At 53.5% G+C, this 22,099-nt stretch overlaps 3 protein-coding genes across 5 annotated transcripts in view; 2 read left to right on the forward strand and 1 right to left on the reverse strand.

Moving 5' to 3' along the window:
- The first annotated feature begins 501 nt into the window (after positions 1 to 501).
- LOC130523058 (L-amino-acid oxidase-like) lies at positions 502 to 4,179 on the forward strand. The gene is made up of 6 exons (XM_057028017.1): positions 502 to 791; positions 897 to 1,009; positions 1,561 to 1,762; positions 2,165 to 2,233; positions 2,348 to 2,484; positions 3,313 to 4,179. Exons 1-6 carry the CDS (start codon positions 546 to 548, stop codon positions 4,136 to 4,138), a joined length of 1,593 nt encoding a protein of 530 aa, XP_056883997.1. The 5' UTR covers positions 502 to 545; the 3' UTR covers positions 4,139 to 4,179.
- Positions 4,180 to 10,988: 6,809 nt separating this feature from the next.
- LOC130523063 (phosphatidylcholine:ceramide cholinephosphotransferase 2-like) lies at positions 10,989 to 15,650 on the reverse strand. 2 transcript variants are annotated; one of them, XM_057028026.1, is made up of 7 exons: positions 15,510 to 15,650; positions 13,951 to 14,554; positions 13,653 to 13,770; positions 13,506 to 13,563; positions 13,137 to 13,232; positions 11,801 to 11,967; positions 10,989 to 11,735 (listed from the first exon to the last, which is right to left on the reverse strand). In XM_057028026.1, exons 2-7 carry the CDS (start codon positions 14,481 to 14,483, stop codon positions 11,562 to 11,564), a joined length of 1,146 nt encoding a protein of 381 aa, XP_056884006.1. In that variant the 5' UTR covers positions 14,484 to 14,554; positions 15,510 to 15,650; the 3' UTR covers positions 10,989 to 11,561. The 2 variants fall into 2 exon arrangements, with proteins under 2 accessions (XP_056884006.1, XP_056884007.1); XM_057028027.1 differs by lacking the exon at positions 15,510 to 15,650 and adding an exon at positions 15,368 to 15,485.
- Positions 15,651 to 17,257: 1,607 nt separating this feature from the next.
- The window catches only part of LOC130523067 (aminoacyl tRNA synthase complex-interacting multifunctional protein 1-like), a 4,846-nt gene continuing 4 nt past the window's right edge, over positions 17,258 to 22,099 (forward strand). The window contains exons 1-7 of one of the 2 annotated variants that reach the window (XM_057028035.1): positions 17,293 to 17,630; positions 18,317 to 18,411; positions 18,489 to 18,590; positions 20,477 to 20,608; positions 20,699 to 20,880; positions 21,408 to 21,573; positions 21,737 to 22,099. The exon at positions 21,737 to 22,099 is cut by the window's right edge and continues 4 nt beyond it. In XM_057028035.1, the coding sequence (XP_056884015.1) occupies positions 17,605 to 17,630; positions 18,317 to 18,411; positions 18,489 to 18,590; positions 20,477 to 20,608; positions 20,699 to 20,880; positions 21,408 to 21,573; positions 21,737 to 21,903 (870 nt within the window). In that variant the 5' untranslated portion in view covers positions 17,293 to 17,604 and the 3' untranslated portion in view covers positions 21,904 to 22,099. Of the gene's footprint in view, positions 17,631 to 18,316; positions 18,412 to 18,488; positions 18,591 to 20,476; positions 20,609 to 20,698; positions 20,881 to 21,407; positions 21,574 to 21,736 lie in introns of both variants that reach the window. The other variant, XM_057028036.1, reaches the window with a different exon arrangement.

Below are 22,099 nucleotides of genomic sequence, written 5' to 3' on the forward strand. Positions count from 1 at the left end.
GAGGCTTGGCTGCCTGACGAGGCTGCTGCCATCATGAAGAAACCCAGAAGGTTAGAACATATGTTGTCCATGATGGTGGACACACAAGGGTAGGGTGTGTGTGTGTGTGTGTGTGTGTGTGTGTGTGTGTGTGTGTGTGTGTGTGTGTGTGTGTGAGAGAGAGAGAGAGAGAGTGTGTGTGTGGGTGTGTGTCTCTGTGTGTCTGTATGTGTGTCTTGTGTGTGTGTGTGTGTGTCTCTGTGTGTCTGTGTGTGTGTGTGTGTCTCTGTGTGTTTCTGTGTGTCTCTGTGTGTCTCAGTGTGTCTCTGTGTGTGTGTCTGTGTGTGTCTGTGTGTCTCTGTGTGTCTCTGTGTGTGTGTCTGTGTGTGTCTGTGTGTCTCTGTGTGTCTCTGTGTGTGTGTCTGTGTGTGTGTGTCTCTCTCTCTCTGTGTCTGTGTGTGTGTCTCTCTCTCTTGTGTGTGTGTATCTCTGTGTGTCTCTGTGTGTGTCTCTCTGGTGTGTGTGTGTGTGTGTCCTCTCTCAGCATCTCTCTGGTGTGTGTCAGCATGCTGCTCCCCTCCCGGCTCCTGTTCCTGGTGATGCTCCTGTTCCTGGTGATGCTCCTGTTCCTCGGGGGCTCCACAGCTGTCGTGCGTCTGTCCGACTGTCTGGAGGAGGACGACTACGCCCGGCTGCTGCAGGCGGTGCAGACCGGACTCCCTCGCTCCAAGACGTCTCATCATGTGATCGTTGTGGGGGCGGGCGTGGCCGGACTGACCGCCGCCAAGTTACTGCAGGACGCAGGACACCAGGTAGACGTGGGTGAAGGTCCACTGAGACGGAGCGGGTCTTCTGGGTCCTGCTTTCATCCTGTCAGGTGACTTTTTAACCATTGTTTGTGCATTTATGGCAACAAGGTGACCATCTTAGAGGCCAGCAGCCACGTTGGGGGACGCGTGCAGACCTACAGAAACCAAAATGAAGGCTGGTACGCCGACCTGGGCGCCATGAGGATCCCTAGTTCTCATCGGTACGTTGCACACAAACATTTAGCAAAACAGGTGAGAAACACGTTCACATGTTCTTCCTCTTTCTTCTCAACTCTGGTAAACATGTGGGCGGAGCTACAACCCTCAGGTTGGGTGTGAGCAGGCTGGAACACCCCCAATTATGGGGGAGGTCATCACCACCAACACCACCAATGTCACCATCACCACAACCAAACTCTCACACAAACACACAAAAGAAACACCATCATAGCAACACACTTAAGCTAGCTACTGAGCAACTCTGACAGCACCAGCAACGTGGCCCCATGAGCCCCAGACAGGACGTTTCTGAAGGCCACGGGGTCCAGAACCAGTTGGAGGAGAGTGACAGGTGCTAGTTTTTACAGAGGGACGGGGTGGTAAAAAAGCTGCCTCCGAAACGTCAGCTGGGGTTCAACCTGTAGAGGGCGTCACTCATGAGCTGGACCAGAACCAGTCAGCAACACTGCATTTGGACCTGAGGTGTCGTGACCCTTCAACCAGGTAGTTTAAGGCATCTGCTGCAGTAAATGTTATGGTTGTGTTCCACCAGCATTGTGCACGCATTTGTGGAGATGTTTGGGCTCAAAGTGAACAAATTCAACATGGTGGATCCAAACACCTTTTACCTGGTGAACGGTGTCCGGAGGAGGACCGCCGCCGTGCAGCAGAACCCCGACGTCCTCCACTATCCAGTCCAGAGACATGAGCGAGGACGGTCAGCAGAGGAGCTGAAGGAGCAGGCGCTGCAGCCGGTAAACAACTCAAACAGCACTGCATCGTCCGCGGAGAACTAACACTAACCCTAGAATGGACCCTTGGGGAACTCTCCAAGGCCGTGGGGCCCATGGGGAATTTTAAAACACCTCTCTGACAGTCGGGACCTGGGCCACGTAGAAACCCACGTAGTGTTCCGAGCAAGCAACGTGAGTTGTTTGATCTACGGGATCAAACCTGCTTTTAAATCAAGAAGTATTAAAAGAGCACAATCACTGGTGATTCAAGATCATTAAAAACCCTCAAAGTGCAGGCTCAGGCCTTCAAACCAGTCTGGAAGTTGTCCAGAGTGCTCCTTCACGTGGAGCAGGGTTTGGGCTCAGGGCGAACCTCACGCCCCTCAACCCACATTAACCCCGGATGTTTTGGTTTTCTGACAGATCCGAGAGTTCGTGAAGACTCATGGCTGCGACGCCACAAAGAGGCACTACAACCACTACTCCTGGAAGGTGCAACCACACGTCAATCATCTACCAGCAGCAGCCGCACTCTGAACACCACGATGTTGATGGTTTCTTCTGTCGAGCCTCTGGACTGACCTCCAGTCCCACTCTCATTTAAAGGAGTATCTGAGAGAGGAAGGACACCTGAGTCCAGGAGCCCTGCGCATGGTGGGAGACCTGCTGAATGACCAAAGCCTGATGTTCATGGCTCTGACCGAAGTGATGTACCTCAACGCTGATGTCAATGACAACATCAGGTGGGTCGCCACCAATGGCAAACACCCAGAACTCAGAGAGCTCAAACCTCCACCAGGCAGCTGGGTTCAGTGACGCTGGAGAATGTAGTCATACCGGCTGAGTCTGGCTGGTACCGGCTGAGTCTGGCTGGTACCGGCTGAGTCTGGCTGGTACCGGCTGAGTCTGGTTGATACTGGTTGAGTCTGGCTGGTACTGGTTGACTCTGGCTGGTACTGGTTGAGTCTGGTTGATACTGGTTGAGTCTGGCTGGTACTGGTTGACTCTAGCTGGTACTGGTTGATACTGGTTGACTCTGGCTGGTACTGATTAACTGTGGTTGCTACTGGTTGAGTCTGGCTGGTACTGGTTGAGTCTGGCTGGTACTGGTTGAGTCTGGCTGGTACTGATTAACTGTGGTTGCTACTGGTTGAGTCTGGCTGGTACTGGTTGAGTCTGGCTGGTACTGGTTGAGTCTGGCTGGTACTGATTAACTGTGGTTGCTACCGGCTGAGTCTGGCTGGTACGGCTGAGTCTGGCTGGTACCGGCTGAGTCTGGCTGGTACTGGTTGAGTCTGGCTGGTACTGGCTGAGTCTGGCTGGTACCGGCTGAGTCTGGCTGGTACCGGCTGAGTCTGGCTGGTACCGATTGAGTCTGGCTGGTACCGGTTGAGTCTGGCTGGTACCGGTTGAGTCTGGCTGGTACCGGCTGAGTCTGGCTGGTACTGGTTGACTCTGGCTGGTACTGGTTGAGTCTGGCTGGTACTGGTTGACTCTGGCTGGTACTGGTTGAGTCTGGCTGGTACTGATTAACTGTGGTTGCTACTGGTTGACCATTTCAAATGTTGCAGGTACGATGAGATTACTGGTGGGATGGACCTTCTACCTCAAGCCTTCCTGGCTGTCCTCCATGAGCCGGTCCTCCTCAACTCCAGGGTCAAACGCATCGTGCAGTCAGATGAAGGGGTGACTGTGTCATACCAGAAAGAACAACAGTCATCCCTCACTGACCTTCGAGCAGATGTCGTCTTGGTAACGACCACGGCCAAAGCTGCTCTTTTAATTGACTTTGTTCCGTCTCTGTCCATGAGGAAGATGGAAGCGCTGAGGGCAGCTCACTATATGGGTCTGACCAAAGTCATCCTCACCTTCAGTGAGAGGTTCTGGGAGAAAGATGGAATTCGTGGAGGGAAGAGCGTCACCGACCGGCCTTCCCGGTTCATCTACTATCCTAGCCATAGTTTCCCAGAGAACCAGACTGTGGGCGTCCTACTGGCCTCCTACACCTGGTCTGACGACTCTGTGATCTTCAGTGGCACCAGTGATGAAGACATCAAGGAGCTGGTTCTGAGCGACCTGGAGCAGATCCACTGCCGGCGGCTCAGAGCTCTCTGCACCGGAGTCCTGGTGAAGAAGTGGGAGCTGGATCCTTACAGCCTGGGTGGAGTTGCTGCCTTCACTCCGTACCAAACTTTGGAGTATCATGAGGAGCTCTTCCGGAGCGAGAGCAGGATCCACTTTGCTGGAGAACACACAGCGCTGCCTCACGCCTGGATAGAGACGGCGATGAAATCTGCCATCAGAGCTGCCACAAACATCAACAAGGCGGCGCTGCTGCGCTCACGCTCAGCTGACGGTGAAGCAACGTCTGCGGAGAAGGTCCAAAGATGGAGCTGAGGGTGACGCACGGGAATGAAATAAAGTAAAGCTGAGCAATACTGAGGTGTTCGCTTCATTATTGAAACCTTCAGGATGTTCGGTCTTCCCTGGAGACCTGAGGTCACCGTCCCCAACATACAGGTGAGAAGGTCTCCTGCTATCATGACAGATTCTTCAGAATGACCCTTGTCCACAACAAAAGAGGAAGACGCGCTGTCCAGTTTAAACATTTATTTCCTAAACCAAAAAGAAACACACCCAACAAACACAGGTGAGAGTGAAAATCAGCAGGTGGAGGTTTATAACTGGCAGATCACTGGCCAGGGTTAGACTAGGGTAGGTTAGGTTAGGTTAGGTTAGGGTAGGTTAGGTTAGGCTAGGGTAGGTTAGGGTAGGGTAAAGGTAGGGTTAGGCTAGGGTAGGTTAGACTAGGTTAGGTTAGGTTAGGCTAGGTTAGGCTAGGTTAGCACACAGCTCAGGGGCCGTCACACCCTGAAACACAGATCAGATTGCATCAGGATCAGTTTACAGGAGCAACACTGGTACCATCAGTCACATGGTCCTAAAATCCTCCTCCATGGTCTTTTCTCAGTTCTTCTCGTATTTTGCTTCTTCATCTTGGCTGCAGAAGAGTCACGTGACCTTTATTCCAACGTTTACGCTGACATCACGGACGCCTGATTACCTCGGTCCAGTCCCGCGGAGGACTTGAGCTTCCTGAATATCATTCAGAACTCAGAAAAAAGAAAGAAAACATGTTTCTCCAGCGTTGTGATGAGGACCATCAACGACTGCCCAGCAGGCCTGGACTGGTTTTTGGATCGTCCTCCAGTCGAACCAGTTCTACCATCAGCTTAAAGACGGAGCTTGTTGAAAGGAAACGCTGAACACACAGAAACAACCTCGCTGAAGCTAAATGCCCCCCCCACACACACACACTCCCTCACACACACTCTCTCTCTCACACACTCCCCCCACTCCCCCCCCCTCCCTCACACACACTCCCTCACACACACTCTCTCCCCCTCCCTCTCCCTCTCCCCCTCCAGGACCAGGACCAGGACATGGAACAGGACCAGGACCAGGACTAGGTCCAGGACCAGGACCAGGACATGGACCAGGACTAGGTCCAGGACCAGGACCAGGACCAGGACATGGAACAGGACCAGGACCAGGACCAGGACTAGGTCCAGGACCAGGACCAGGACCAGGACATGGACCAGGACCAGGACAAGGACTAGGTCCAGGACCAGGACTAGGTCAAGGTCCAGGACCAGGACATGGACATGGACCAGGTCAAGGAAACTTTATGATGAACTAATTTTAACATTTGCAACCAGAGAATGTTCTGGCTCTGTGTAGGACAGGAGGGGTAGAACCAGGGTACTGGGCAGCGTGAACCAGTACCCACCGACCAGCAGCAGGCAGCCGTCCACCTGACTGTGGTCTGTGCTGAGCGCCAGACTGACCAGGACCCCCAGGAACCACATCCACATCGTGCCCGTTATGGCCGTCATGGTCTGAAAAGCCCTCAGCTTGGAACCCTGGCTGGACCGGCCCCCTTGTCCTGGTTTGGGACGGATCAGAACACACAGAACGCGGAGGCTGCTCAAGGTGACGATGAGTAACGCGAAGCCCAACAACAGGAAGGGGAGGAACGGAAAGTTGAGGGTTTCTGCCCCACCAGCGCTCCAACCCCAGCACAGCAACCACACACAGACCAGGACCAAGTTCCGGATCCTGGTTCCACCGGAACGTCTGAGCGTCAGGTAGGTGACAGGGTGGACGACGGCCAGATAGCGTTCCAAACAGGCCAGGATGTGAAGCAGAACGGGCCCAGGAACGTGAGGAGAGAGACGTAGAAGCCCACAACCTTCATCTGCAGGAGGGCGGAGAAGCTGCCACCGAGGAAGAGGAGGAACCCTGCGACGAAGAGCAGGTCAAACAGGACCATGTTGTAGGTGAAGACGTCAGCGTGACTTGTTGGGGCAGAGGAGCGCCGCCGCCAGCGCCGCCGCCCCAGGTGCAGGACCACCACCGCCCCGGGGAGGACGATGACAGTCTTGACGAAGAAGAAGGTGATGGACAGCAGAAAGGCGGGTCTGGACTGGGAGCAGTGGAAGGAGAAGGACAGCGTGTGGTTCCCCGCCATGCTGATCCTCGCCATCACCGGTGGAGGAGACAAGTTCTTCAGCAACAACAGAGAGGTCAGAGGTCCTCAGAGGTCAGAGGGTTGGGGTTCTCCTGAACATGTCCGAAGGTCTCTGGAGCCCAGCTCTAACCTCGACAACGCAGCGTTCCCACCTTCCCGAGCGTCGGATCGTCCCGCCAGCTGGTGGAAATGCGCCCTCCTGGTGGCCAACGCCACCAGCTCACAAGTGCTTTGCATGACCTCAAACCCACGATGGATCCTCTGCAGGCAAATCTGGCTCCATCCAGAGGTCAAAGGTCAGACAGCGAAGCTCATTCTCCAGAGGTGGAGCTCAGCCCACAGAGAAGGTCGACAGCGGGTTGGATGATGCTCTTTGTTCTGTTGGTCGGGGTGTTTGTGAGTATCTCCACCTGCTGCAGAGCAATGGTCTGGAAGATCTCCTGGCTCCTCCTCTTCTCCTGGAGGATCTGTCCTGGGCTCCTCCTCTTCTCCTGGAGGATCTGTCCTGGCTCCTCCTGTTCTCCTGGAGGATCTGTCTTGGGCTCCTCCTCTTCTCTGGAGGATCTGTCCTGGCTCCTCCTCTTCTCCTGGAGGATCTGTCTTGGGCTCCTCCTGTTCTCCTGGAGGATCTGTCCTGGGCTCCTCCTCTTCTCCTGGAGGATCTGTCCTGGGCTCCTCCTGTTCTCCTGGAGGATCTGTCCTGGGCTCCTCCTCTTCTCCTGGAGGATCTGTCCTGGGCTCCTCCTCTTCTCCTGGAGGATCTGTCCTGGGCTCCTCCTTCTCTCTCCTGGAGGATCTGTCCTGGGCTCCTCCTCTTCTCCTGGAGGATCTGTCCTGGCTCCTCCTCTTCTCCTGGAGGATCTGTCCTGGGCTCCTCCTCTTCTCCTGGAGGATCTGTCCTGGGATCCTCCTGTTCTCCTGGAGGATCTGTCCTGGCTCCTCCTTTCTCCTGGAGGATCTGTCCTGGGCTCCTCCTGTTCTCCTGGAGGATCTGTCCTGGCTCCTCCTCTTCTCCTGGAGGATCTGTCCTGGGCTCCTCTCTTCTCCTGGAGGATCTGTCCTGGGCTCCTCCTCTTCTCCTGGAGGATCTGTCCTGGCTCCTCCTCTTCTCCTGGAGGATCTGTCCTGGGCTCCTCCTCTTCTCCTGGAGGATCTGTCCTGGGCTCCTCCTCTTCTCCTGGAGGATCTGTCCTGGGCTCCTCCTGTTCTCCTGGAGGATCTGTCCTGGGCTCTCCTCTTCTCCTGGAGGATCTGTCCTGGCTCCTCCTCTTCTCCTGGAGGATCTGTCCTGGACTCCTCCTCTTCTCTGGAGGATCTGTCCTGGGCTCCTCCTCTTCTCCTGGAGGATCTGTCCTGGGCTCCTCCTCTTCTCTCCTGGAGGATCTGTCCTGGGCTCCTCCTCTTCTCCTGGAGGATCTGTCCTGGGCTCCTCCTGTTCTCCTGGAGGATCTGTCCTGGGCTCCTCCTGTTCTCCTGGAGGATCTGTCCTGGGCTCCTCTCTTCTCCTGGAGGATCTGTCCTGGGCTCCTCCTCTTCTCTCTGGAGGATCTGTCCTGGGCTCCTCCTCTTCTCCTGGAGGATCTGTCCTGGCTCCTCCTCTTCTCCTGGAGGATCTGTCCTGGGCTCCTCCTCTTCTCCTGGAGGATCTGTCCTGGGCTCCTCCTGTTCTCCTGGAGGATCTGTCCTGGGCTCCTCCTGTTCTCCTGGAGGATCTGTCCTGGGCTCCTCCTCTTCTCCTGGAGGATCTGTCCTGGGCTCCTCCTTTCTCCTGGAGGATCTGTCCTGGGCTCCTCCTCTTCTCCTGGAGGATCTGTCCTGGGCTCCTCCTGTTCTCCTGGAGGATCTGTCCTGGGCTCCTCCTCTTCTCCTGGAGGATCTGTCCTGGGCTCCTCCTCTTCTCCTGGAGGATCTGTCCTGGGCTCCTCCTGTTCTCCTGGAGGATCTGTCCTGGCTCCTCCTCTTCTCCTGGAGGATCTGTCCTGGCTCCTCCTCTTCTCCTGGAGGATCTGTCCTGGCTCCTCCTCTTCTCCTGGAGGATCTGTCCTGGCTCCTCCTCTTCTCCTGGAGGATCTGTCCTGGGCTCCAGGTCATCGGCCTGATTGATTGATGACATTCAAATCAGCTGCTTACGATCATTTGTTTATTCAAAGCAGTTTCGGGCACCTGACTCTTCTCAGCATCTGGCTCCACCCTGTCTGACCTCTGCACTCTGACCTTTGACCTCAGCTGTTTTCTCCCTCAGGATTCAGGGGCGACCACGCCCAAGCATGTTCCCACATCGATGGGGTTTTACGAGCAAAGGGACATTTTGTGCTCACAACTGTGAGGCTGAGGTTGGAACTGGGTTTAGGGCAGGGCCAGGGGTCAGGGGTCAGGGGTCAGTCGGGATGGCTGGGGTCAGCAGCAGTATGTCTATAATAGTGCTCACATGTGCACGTGTAATTGTGTGTTCACGACGGTGGTGCAGTCGTGCTTCTATCCTCACGTTCCTCTCCTCCAGGAGACCCCGCCCCCTGACAAGGGTCAGAGGTCAAGAAGTCACGAAGACTCCACCCCCTCGTTCCCCGTTACTCACTACGTGGATGAGTGAACTCCGTCGTGCAGCATGACTCCTAAAGTGACGTCATGGTGTCGCATAATGATGATAATTATTATAATAATTAAAAGTGGCCAGGTCCATTTAATTATTTTAACCCATCAGAAATACATTCAGCGGTCATTTTATGAAGATGCAATATTTTACCCTATAATTAACTTTATATAATCAAATGAAATATTAATGTCAATAATAATACAGTAATAATTACTTATTACCTAAAATAATTAGTGTCCCTTGACATTTTCAAGCCAAGACGTGATGGAACATTCTCTAGTCACATTCCGCTGTAGTGAAAACATTTAATAAAGCAATTTTTCATCAAAAAATGGATCCAGAGCTACTTTTCATCTTTGTAAATATTCTTTTACTGAGATTCTGTCGCCTGGTGAGGATCAGACGATTCCGAAGAGCAATTTTAAGTGGGGGGGGGGGGGGATCAGTGAAGACTGATTGATTTATTTATTTTTACATTTATGTTGTAATATTTTAAGATGATCATATTGGACCCCTACTGGAAAAATATTCTTATTTCCAAAAATTTCATATATCAAACCGCACAGTAGAAATTACGTTAAAAAATGTATCACGTGATACCGCAAAGGCTGATGGGAGACATTCCCTAGTTAGGGCGCTCGCTTGTCCACTACTTATCGCAGTGCATTGTGGGATACATTGAGTGCACTAGATAGGGTATAGGGGGGGTTAGGACACAGCCTATGTAGGGTACGGGGGGGTTAGGACACAGCCTATGTAGGGTACGGGGGGGTTAGGACACAGCCTATGTAGGGTATAGGGGGGGTTAGGACACAGCCTATGTAGGGTATAGGGGGGGTTAGTACACAGCCTGTGTAGGGTATGGGGGGGGGGTTAGGACACAGCCTATGTAGGGTATGGGGGGGGGGTTAGGACACAGCCTATGTAGGGTACGGGGGGGTTAGGACACAGCCTATGTAGGGTATAGGGGGGGTTAGGACACAGCCTATGTAGGGTATGGGGGGGGGGTTAGGACACAGCCTATGTAGGGTATGGGGGGGGGGTTAGGACACAGCCTATGTAGGGTACAGGGGGGGTTAGGACACAGCCTATGTAGGGTATAGGGGGGGTTAGGACACAGCCTATGTAGGGTATAGGGGGGGTTAGGACACAGCCTATGTAGGGTACAGGGGGGGTTAGGACACAGCCTATGTAGGGTATAGGGGGGGTTAGGACACAGCCTATGTAGGGTATAGGGGGGGTTAGGACACAGCCTATGTAGGGTATGGGGGGGGGGTTAGGACACAGCCTGTGTAGGGTACAGGGGGGGTTAGGACACAGCCTATGTAGGGTATGGGGGGGGTTAGGACACAGCCTATGTAGGGTATGGGGGGGGGGTTAGGACACAGCCTATGTAGGGTACAGGGGGGGTTAGGACACAGCCTATGTAGGGTATAGGGGGGGTTAGGACACAGCCTATGTAGGGTATAGGGGGGGTTAGGACACAGCCTATGTAGGGTACAGGGGGGGTTAGGACACAGCCTATGTAGGGTATAGGGGGGGTTAGGACACAGCCTATGTAGGGTATAGGGGGGGTTAGGACACAGCCTATGTAGGGTATGGGGGGGGTTAGGACACAGCCTGTGTAGGGTACAGGGGGGGTTAGGACACAGCCTATGTAGGGTATAGGGGGGTTAGGACACAGCCTATGTAGGGTATGGGGGGGGTTAGGACACAGCCTATGTAGGGTATAGGGGGGGTTAGGACACAGCCTATGTAGGGTATGGGGGGGGTTAGGACACAGCCTATGTAGGGTATGGGGGGGGTTAGGACACAGCCTGTGTAGGGTATAGGGGGGGTTAGGACACAGCCTGTGTAGGGTATGGGGGGGGTTAGGACACAGCCAAGAGCAGAACGCCACCGTACAACTCACATTCATCTCAACCTAGCTTAAATCGGACCTAGCGTAGCTGAGTCGGCAGAGATAAGCAGGTGGAGGCGGAGCCACGTCATAACTGCGCTAACATTAGCCAAGGAAACACCATGAGAGCTAGCCTGAAGGGTGTGGCTGAACTTTAATGTTTGTTTTTAGTTTGCATCAACCACAGCTATAATTCAGAATTTAACAGAACTGGAACTTGAAAGTTATTTTATTTTTTATTAGCAAGTCAAACGGGATCGTTACAATTGTTACATTTGATCAACAAACGCTTGGATGCAGAATTTTGTCTCATCCGGCCCAAGCTAACAGTAGCTTCTGTTCATCTTCAAACATCGATTTGGCAGAATTTGTCGTTAGCAGCCGACGGTGACAAACGTATATAAGAGAACGTTTCGCCATCCCAGCTGCTAGTTAGCATTTCTGTCCAACACAAGCTTCAGTTAGACTTTTTTGCATTTCATGTTTTTGGATCAAAACTCTTCAGATGAAATAAATAAATGTGACAGTTCAAAAGTGATTTGTGAACGTTAACAACTAAACAATCTATTCTGCTCCGGCGTTTTAGATTAGCACAGAAAACTTTCACACTTTGTCTTGTTGAGAACACTAGCCGCCGTTAATTGAAGCAATGCTAGCATAGCAACAGCAGCGATCGTCAGCAATCATGACTGATTACGACATCGTTCCAAAACTCGTCTCCATCTCGGTGCGTTTATCCAGACAGAAAGCTAACCGGGCAGTTAGCTGCATGGCTAACGTGTCCAGACTGGAGGCGTCACTCGTCCCGTCCCCCCTCCACCATTCGGTACCGCTGTCTGCAGAAGGAGGGCGGAGCTAATGGCCACACGAACACCAGGGGAACCGCGGTCTGAACGTTGCGCTCCAGGAAGTTGAAGACCGGGTTCCACCACACCCTCGACAGGAAGTTACTGGGAGCCCGGCGCAACTTCTGAGACCAAAGCAGAACGGTGATCAGGACGTGACCAGAGTGTGTGAGCGTGTGTGTCCTCCTACCTGTGTGTTGGCCATGGTGTGGTACCACCAGAACAGCCTGGTGCTGGCGATGTAGCCAATCAGCACGTCGATGCTGTAATGTTCATGACCGATCAGGATGCACACGACTCCGGAGGCGCTGAGCAGCCAGCAGGACCAGTGGTACCACCACATCCAGCGGGGAGAGTCTGGAGACACCAGGAGACCCGGGTCAGAGGGCAGGAGACCCGGTTCAGAGAGCAGACCCGGTTCAGAGAGAGCAGGAGACTCGGTTCAGAGAGCAGACCCGGTTCAGAGAGCAGGAGACCCGGTTCAGAGAGCAGACCGGTTCAGAGAGCAGACCGGGTTCAGAGAGCAGGAGACCCGGTTCAGAGAGCAGGAGACCCGGTTCAGAGAGCAGGAGACCGGTTCAGAGAGCAGGAGACCCGGTTCAGAGAGCAGGAGACCCGGTTCAGAGAGCAGGAGACCCGGTTCAGAGAGCAGGAGACCCGGTTCAGAGAGCAGACCGGGTTCAGAGAGCAGGAGACCCGGTTCAGAGAGCAGACCGGGTTCAGAGAGCAGGAGACCCGGTTCAGAGAGCAGACCAGGTTCAGAGAGCAGACCAGGTTCAGAGAGCAGGAGACCCAGTTCAGAGAGCAGGAGACCCAGTTCAGAGAGCAGGAGACCCGGTTCAGAGAGCAGGAGACCCGGTCAGAGAGCAGGAGACCCGGTTCAGAGAGCAGGAGACCCGGTTCAGAGAGCAGGAGACCCGGTTCAGAGAGCAGACCGGTTCAGAGAGCAGGAGACCCGGTTCAGAGAGCAGACCCAGTTCAGAGAGCAGGAGACCGGTTCAGAGAGCAGGAGACCCGGTTCAGAGAGCAGGAGGCCGGGTTCAGAGAGCAGGAGACCCGGTTCAGAGAGCAGGAGACCCGGTTCAGAGAGCAGACCCAGTTCAGAGAGCAGGAGACTCGGTTCAGAGAGCAGGAGACCGGTTCAGAGAGCAGGAGACCCGGTTCAGAGAGCTGGAGACCCGGTTCAGAGAGCTGGAGACCCGGTTCAGAGAGCAGGAGACCCGGTTCAGAGAGCTGGAGACCCGGTTCAGAGAGCAGGAGGCCGGGTTCAGAGAGCAGGAGACCCGGTTCATAGAGCAGGAGACCCGGTTCAGACAACAGGACTCCGCCCACAGGACCCCACCCAGTCCCGCCCACAGGACCCCGCCCACAGGACCCCACCCAGTCCCGCCCACAGGACCCCGCCCAGTCCCGCCCACAGGACCCCGCCCAGTCCCGCCCACAGGTCACCGCCCACAGGACCCCGCCCAGTCCCGCCCACAGGTCACCGCCCACAGGACCCCCTGGGGGGACTGGGCGGTACTCACACTCTTTGATGAACAGGTAGGACAGCGTCAGCATGACGGTGTGGCCGCTATACAGAAAGTCTCCGCACATCAGGTGAGACCCGGTCAAGGACAAACCTGGACAGGAGAAACAAGGGTGGGCGGAGCTTCCAGGTCTGCAGTTTCACACCGTGACCAGCAGGGGAGCAAGGACGACTCAAGTGAACTTCCTGTCACGTGGGGGGTTTATGATTCCCATTAAATGACAGCTTAGCCATGTTAGCAAGGCTAAGTCCACAACGCTACTGCCCCGAGAGGCCGGGTGGGGGAAGTACCGCAGGTCTGATTACTTCAGGCTCCGCCTTCATCTTAAATCATCAGCTAATTGGTTAGCAGGTGTGTGGCCGCTACCTCCACCTGAGAGCAGCCTGAGAATCCTCCAGATCTTCCCCATCGAGTCGTTATACAGCTGCGTTGATGAGACAGAGGACGATTAGAGCCCCAGCAGGTCCCAGCAGGTCCCAGCAGGTCCCAGCAGGGTCAAAGGTCACTACGTACCTTGGGGGCGCAGACCATGTGTTTCCCGGGAACGGGCAGCGTGGTGATGTACATGGTGATGCAGCGGTACATGTACAGAGTCCCGATCAGAAAGAAGCACCGACGTCCCACGATGGACCTGGAACAGAGACGTTACGGACGCCACCTGAGCGCAGCCACGCGGGTGCTGCCCCCTAGTGGCCACAAGCAAAACGCTGCTCCGACGGGGTTAACAAGGCTAATCCGGTGATCCTAGCGCAGACGTTAGCATCCCCTGTTGGGCCGGCCCACGTGGACCTGGTCTGGCGGAGCCACCTACCTGTGTTTGAGACAGAGCCACTGGATGAGCCAGAGGCTGCACAGGATCAGCCCGTTGACCTCGGTCACCGTGAACGCCCACGGAACTCTGTCCACGTAGTCGAAGAACTTGTCGGGCAGCGGAGGACTCACAGACTTGTCGGGGACCCTCTCGTGGACCACAGTGATGACCACGGTGGTGAAGACCAGGTTGAAGAGGGCGTAGAGGAAGGCCACGCCCGTCTTCCACCACTCGGCGGGCAGGCGGCGGCCGGGCTCCTCCGGCACGCTGATCTGGACGTAGTGGCAGTGTTTCCTGAGGCCGCGGCTCAGCGAGTGGACCAGCCGGTTCTGCTGCAGGAGGCTGCTGATGTTGGCGCCCGCCGCCCGCCTCTTCCCATCCTGCTCAGAGGGGGGCGGCGAGGAGGCCAGGGGCGGCGGCTTGCCGTTGGCGACCCTCGGGGAGTGCGGAGGCGTTGGGTTGACTGTGGCCACGTCCACCTCCACGTGCGCCTGGATGTCCTCACAGTCCTGGATCAGTTCTGATGCCGCCATTCTGAGATAAAGTCCAGCTTCAGGCGCCCAGGAGCCGGTTCAGGACTGGTCAGAAGATCCATCCATCCGGTCTGCAAGCAGAGGAGAAAGGCGGGGCTCAGAGTGGGCGGGGCATTGGTCAGCTGACTGCAGGACGCCGAGGCTGGATGACGACCTTTGACCTGTGTCTGACCCTCCTGGACTGAAGTCAGAATCACTCGTGGATTATTTTCATCATCTGGAGGCTTCCAGGATGCCTGAGCAGCTTCGCCTGGTCCCGTCCAGGACCGGGTCGCGGGGCAGCAGGTGCTCATTGTCACCATCTGGGCTCTCGGGACCTGCTGGAGGTCCTGGTTTGATGAGGCCAGCAGGACGCGACCCTGCCCAGAAAGATTAGGAACGGGCACCAGAAACAGGTCTGTGTGAACCAAGCACCTGCTCTGGTGGTCCAGAGACCAGGGCCCACACCCCCCAGCCTCCCTGGGCCGGTCTGGGCCGGGGACCGAGACAGGACAGTCCAACCCTGGACTCGGGAGGAACCAGGAACTCGGGAGTTTGGTGCTGATCATCAGATCAGTGACACCTGATCACCTGAGGGGACACACCTGCGGAACCACAGCACGTGACCGCCTCCTGCTGCTGCACTGGTCGATCCTCGAAACCGAACACAGGTGTCGCGCGCTTTTCGCGACATTTACTGCTCGCGACCGTCTACCCGCGGTCACGTGGTGCACGCGGAGTCAGGAATCCATAATCAAGTTAGGAGCACGCGGATTCAATGTTCCAAACCGGAAGCTCGGCATTAAACTCGCCTGGATGGAGTCATTATCGATCACGAATCACGCGATTTTAGTTTCTGTCGTTCTCAAACTGTGGCTGAACTTGAATAAAGTGAAACTTTTCACCATTTCCAGCTGCTCTCGCTTCTCTTCGAAGGGTTCGAAGGTGTCTGAGGGCAACGAACGCAGCGTGAACAGGTGGAACACCTGTGGCTGCTCCCGGAAACCGTCCGTTAGCTTCAGCTTTAGCTTAAAAGTGTGGACTCACCAGATTTACGGAAGGTTTCGCGTCTCCGGCCCGGAACCTGGTTCTGTTTCGGTCAGAATTTCTTCAACTGTCGGAACGTCAACAAACAGGAAGCCGTCCGGCCGGTATCGCCACGCCCACCTGGCTCCAAATATGGGTTTTCCGGATTCCTGCAGGTTTCGCGGTCCGCGGACTCGTTGGTGTTCGGGTATTTCCGTCGATGTGAGCGGTTTGACGACAGAGCGGGTCGACGTTAAAACATTTCATTTTTGATTTGATCCATTTTGAAGCACTTTTAATCGGGTCTCGGTGAGCCACCACAGGTGATCAGCAACACTCGCGTCTGTCCTCAGGTGAACAGCGCCGCCTGTCGGACAGCAGGGGGCGACATAGGCCGTCTGTCTGGCCTTCAAAGGCACGCGCTAGATTCCAGAACTTTGATCTTCTCAGAGGTTTGAATCATAAAGGGATCTACTAGGTTGTCTGTAGATTCTCAATCACCCAGGTCATTGTATCCAAGGTAGTTTTCTCTGTCAACTGGACTGTTTCTTCTCCTGAAGATGTTTCTCCTTCTATCCAGAAGGCTTCTTCAGTTCTGAAATCGCTGGGGAGAGAGCTTGAAAATATAGAGCCCCTGTGGACCATTAGCATGCTAATGCTGGTCGTTGGTCGGGTCGTTCACCTAGTTTCTGTTGAGGTGTCTCCCCTTTGTCTGCTGGGTCACATGGTGGTGGGTCACTGGGTCTCCTGGAATGGTGTGAATGTTTGTTTTGTTGGAAGGAGTGGAGGACTGCATTGTATGTGGGTGACAGGAAGTGCCTCAGGCCACCACCTCTGTTTAAGGATGGTTTTTCCAGTTTGACATGGATGCTTCCTTGACCCCCCTCTCAGACCAGTGGTCTTCTCTGGCCAGTACCCGTACTGGGCTGTCCTGGAGGAGCGCCCACTCTCCTTTAGGAGTAGGTGGACCTGCTGAGTCCTGACCTGAAGAGGTGGCGCGTCTGTGTTGTGCCTTCTTCTCTGGAGAGGTTGTTTGGTTCCCCAATGTTCCTCACGTTCCTCCTGGTGCTGCACAGCATAAACAACATTACTTTGTTTTTCAAGCTCTCTCCCCAGCGAGTTCAGAGCTGAAGAACCTTCTGGACAGAAGGAGAAACGTCTTCAAGAGAACAAACCCAGTCCAGTTGACAGAGAAAACTACCTTGGATCTACTAGGTTACGGAACCTCGTATGTGTCTGAGCTCTGGCCGCTTTTAATTTACAAGTTTTTACATCTAAAAACTAGAAAGAAAACAAAAAAGCTCAGACCTCCGATTAATAATTACAGTAGATCTCTGATCACTGACCTCTGATCTCTGATCGCTGATCACTGATCTCTGATCTCTGATCACTGACCTCTGATCGCTGATCTCTGACCTCTGACCGCTGATCTCTGACCTCTGATCGCTGATCACTGATCTCTGACCTCTGATCACTGACCTCTGATCTCTGATCGCTGATCTCTGACCTCTGACCGCTGATCGCTGATCACTGATCTCTGACCTCTGATCACTGATCTCTGATCTCTGATCACTGACCTCTGATCACTGATCACTGATCTCTGATCACTGATCTCTGATCACTGACCTCTGATCACTGACCTCTGATCTCTGATCACTGACCTCTGATCTCTGATCACTGATCGCTGATCACTGATCTCTGATCACTGATCTCTGATCTCTGATCTCTGATCTCTGATCTCTGATCACTGATCTCTGATCTCTGATCACTGATCTCTGATCCCGCTGAGCGAATCGAGGCACCCTGACAGATGGTGTTCCTTGGTTCAACGTCACCTGACCACAGGTGAACCACGGGGTGTCTGTTCAATCCTGAACCAGCAACCAGCTGATCAGATCATTCTGAAACCAACAATAAATCAAATCTGGTTTAAATGAGTGAAAGTTTTGATGTGAAAAATCAGAAACAAGCAAAACACAACTGAACAGTGACTTTTCAAAAGGGGGCGGGGTTTGACCTTTGACCTGCAGTCACCGAGATGGATGCAGACAGCTGACGTCCAGGCTGCAGGCGGACCGGCGGACACGGGACACGGGACACGGGACACGGCGCTAACATGGACAAGAGTCTGTTCGACCCCAGGTAGGCGAGCCGCCACGTTTGTGTGTTTGTGTGTGTGTTTGTTTGTTTTTGTGTGTGTGTGTGTGTGTGTGTGTGTGTGTTTGTTTACAGCTGCATGATTGTGAAAGAGTCTCGTTCCTGAAATCTGATGTGATCAAAAGTTGAGGTGACTCGTGGAACTGTTGTTATCAGGAGTTGCTCAGAATCCTTTGATCTTCTGGAGTTTCCAACTAAATCAAACAGATCAACTTTATAATGTTGCAACTTTAATTGGACACTTCAAAGGAATTCTGATACAGAGCAACTGATGCTAAAAATAGAACGGAGCTGAGACCCTGGAACAGCTGCTGTGTGTGTATGAGTGTGTGTGTGTGTGTGTGAGTGAGTGAGTGAGTGTGTGTGAGAGTCTGTGAGTGTGTGTGTGCGTGTGTGTGTGTGTGTGTGTGTGTGTGTGAGAGAGAGTCTGTGTGTGTGTGTGTGTGTGAGAGAGAGTCTGTGAGTGAGTGAGTGTGTGTGTGTGTGTGTGTATGTGTATGTGTGTGTGTGAGAGGCAGGGAGGTCATGTGACCTCAGACTCTCCTGGGCAGACAGGAAGTGAAGCAGACGATCACTGATCGATCACTGTGATCACTGTGATCACTAGATCGATCAGTGATCACTAGATCGATCAGTGATCACTAGATCCTCAGACTCTGTGTGTCGGCCAGTCTGACAGCAGCTGTGAAGAAGCTCCACCCACAGGACGGCGAGCAGATCCTGGAGTACCTGAGGACGCAGGCGCTGCTGAGCCAGGAGAAAGCACGTAAGGGTGGCGCCCGGCAGCAGGACACGCCCCCAACGCCTCGTGTTGGGGGCGTGTCCTCATGGCGTCTGTTTCAGTCCTGCAGGCGTCACTCAGAGACCAGAAGAAGCTGCTGGTGGAGAACGGCAAACTGAAGAGGGACATCGAGCAGCTCCGGACCCAGCTGCAGAGGAGACGCAGTAAGGCCTTCAGAACCTTCAGAACCTTCAGAACCTTCAGAACCTCAGACCCTTAGACCCTTAGGAACCTTAGACCCTTAGGAACCTTAGACCCTTCAGAACCTTCAGAACCTTAGACCCTTCAGAACCTTCAGACCCTTCAGAACCTTAGACCCTTCAGAACCTTAGACCCTTCAGAACCTTCAGAACCTTAGACCCTTAGGAACCTTAGACCCTTCAGACCTTCAGAACCTTAGAACCTTAGACCCTTAGGAACCTTAGACCCTTCAGAACCTTAGACCCTTCAGAACCTTAGAACCTTCAGAACCTTCAGAACCTCAGACCCTTCAGAACCTTCAGAACCTTAGACCCTTCAGAACCTTAGACCCTTCAGAACCTTCAGAACCTTCAGAACCTTCAGAACCTCAGCCTTAGACCCTTCAGAACCTTAGACCCTTAGGAACCTTAGACCCTTCAGAACCTTCAGAACCTTAGAACCTTAGACCCTTAGGACCTTAGACCCTTCAGAACCTTAGACCCTTCAGAACCTTCAGAACCTTAGAACCTTCAGAACCTTCAGAACCTTCAGAACCTTAGACCCTTCAGAACCTCAGACCCTTCAGAACCTTCAGAACCTTAGACCCTTCAGAACCTTCAGAACCTTCAGAACCTTAGATCCTTCAGAACCTTCAGAACCTTAGACCCTTCAGACCCTTCAGAACCTTCAGAACCTTCAGAACCTTAGACCCTTCAGAACCTTAGACCCTCAGACCCTTCAGACCCTTCAGAACCTTAGACCCTTCAGACCCTTCAGAACCTTAGACCCTCAGACCCTTCAGAACCTTAGACCCTTCAGAACCTTCAGAACTTCAGACCCTTCAGAACCTTAGACCCTTCAGACCCTTCAGAACCTTAGACCCTTCAGAACCTTCAGAACCTTAGACCCTTCAGACCCTTCAGAACCTTCAGAACCTTCAGACCCTTCAGAACCTTCACAACCTTCAGACCCTTCAGAACCTTAGACCCTTCAGACCCTTCAGAACCTTAGACCCTTCAGAACCTTCAGAACCTTCAGACCCTTCAGAACCTTAGACCCTTCAGAACCTTCAGAACCTTAGACCCTTCAGAACTTTCAGAACCTTCAGACCCTTCAGAACCTTAGACCCTTCAGACCCTTCAGAACCTTAGACCCTTCAGAACCTTCAGAACCTTCAGACCCTTCAGAACCTTAGACCCTTCAGAACCTTCAGAACCTTCAGACCCTTCAGAACCTTCAGACCCTTCAGAACCTTAGACCCTTCAGAACCTTCAGAACCTTAGACCCTTAGGAACCTTAGACCCTTCAGAACCTTCAGACGCTTAGACCCTTCAGAACCTTAGAACCTTCAGAACCTTCAGAACCTTAGACCCTTCAGACGCTTAGACCCTTCAGAACCTTAGACCCTTCAGAACCTTCAGAACCTTAGACCCTTCAGACGCTTAGACCCTTCAGAACCTTAGACCCTCAGACCCTTCAGAACCTTCAGAACCTTCAGACCCTCAGAACCTCAGACCCTTCAGAACCTCAGACCCTTCAGACCCTCAGAACCTTCAGAACCTTCAGACGCTTAGACCCTTCAGAACCTTCAGAACCTTAGACCCTTCAGAACCTTCAGACCCTTAGACCCTTCAGAACCTTCAGAACCTCAGACCCTTCAGACCTTCAGAACCTTCAGAACCTTAGACCCTTCAGAACCTTCAGAACCTCAGAACCTTCAGACCCTACAGAACCTTAGACCCTTCAGACCCTCAGAACCTTCAGACCCTTCAGACCCTTCAGAACCTTCAGAACCTTAGACTCTTCAGAACCTTCAGAACCTCAGAACCTTCAGAACCTTCACCCTAACCTCTGTCCATGTCTCTTCCAGCCAAAGCTCTGTTGGCTCCGCCTCCTCCAAAAGTCACACATGTCAATCAGCCGTCATCCCAAAGAGCCACCTGTTCTCCACAGGAGCCCGGAGAACCACAGAACCAGAGGAGGAGGAGAGGGGAGGAAAGAGGTGAGGAAGGAAGGAAGGGAGCAAGGAAGGAAGGAAGGAAGGAAGCAAGCAAGGAGGGAAGGAATGTGAACTTTTTTCTGTCTCCTGCAGCTCTCGCCATGGAGGCGGAGCCAAAGCTTGATGTGTCACGACTGGACCTGCGAGTGGGTCAGATCGTCGGCGCTCGGCGCCACCCACAGGTCGCAACCCTGTCGGTCCAGGAAGTGGACGTTGGGGAGAAGGTCCCCCGAACGGTGGTGAGGTCACACCGAGAGAAGCCCCACCTGGAGCAGGTGAGGCTCTGCCCCTCCATCCATCCATCATCCATCCATCCATCCATCCATCCATCATCCAACCATCCATCATCCAACCATCATCCATCCATCCATCATCCAACCATCATCCATCCATCATCCATCCATCCATCCATCCATCATCCATCCATCCATCATCCATCCATCATCCATCCATCCATCATCCAACCATCACCCATCCATCATCCATCCATTCATCATCCATCCATCATCCACCATCATCCATCCATTCATCATCCATCCATCATCCAACCATCATCCATCCATTCATCATCCATCCATCATCCAACCATCATCCATCCATCATCCATCCAACCATCATCCATCCATTCATCATCCATCCATCATCCAACCATCATCCATCCATCATCCATCCATCCATCATCCAACCATCATCCATCCATCATCCATCCATCCATCATCCATCCATCAATCATCCATCCATCTTGTTGAATGATGTCATCTTTTGTCAACGTTCACCTTTAAATAAAGTTTTTCGTCGTCAGGGAGATTTCGCCATCTTTCTCTGCAACGTGAAGGCCTCTAAGAAAAGGGGCGTGGCCTCACAGGCTCGGATTCTCCGCTGTTGGAGCTCTGATGACGTCACCGAGCTACTGGTCCCGCCCACTGGCTCGAGTCCAGGGGACAGAGTGACCTTCCTCAACTATCCTGGTAACCATGGTTACAGGGTTCAACCCAGTCCTCCAGTTTAGAATGAGAACAGTGAGACCAAGAACATCAAAGAATGTTGATTGGCTGAAAACAGTTGCTGTTGTTGTTAGATGGTTCCCATGACAACCTGAAAAGAGCTGATCCGCCCTCTCTGTGTCCACAGGTGAACCAGACAAGGAGCTCCAGTCCAAGCAGAGGATCTGGGAGGTCCTTCAGCCGGACATGCAGGTGGACAGCAGGGGCGTGGCCAAGTACAAAGGCTGCGGCTTTGAAGTGAAGGGGAAGGGGCTGTGCAGGGCGCCGTCCCTGACCGACTGCATCATCAGGTAGAGCCACGAGGGAGGAGCCTGCAGCACAACAGCTAGCTCTGTTAGCACGGTTAGCGCTGTTAGTGCCGAAAATCGTTTTACTTTCTGATAAATATGATAAATGAGTCAAATTTCAACACTGAGATTTTAAACATTTTGACCATTTTCAAACAAATGTAAACATGAATAAAAGAGAAGAAAAATCCTCGTTCTGAATT

The sequence above is a fragment of the Takifugu flavidus genome, chromosome 3, assembly GCF_003711565.1.
Source record: "Takifugu flavidus isolate HTHZ2018 chromosome 3, ASM371156v2, whole genome shotgun sequence".
Lineage (NCBI taxonomy): Eukaryota > Metazoa > Chordata > Actinopteri > Tetraodontiformes > Tetraodontidae > Takifugu > Takifugu flavidus.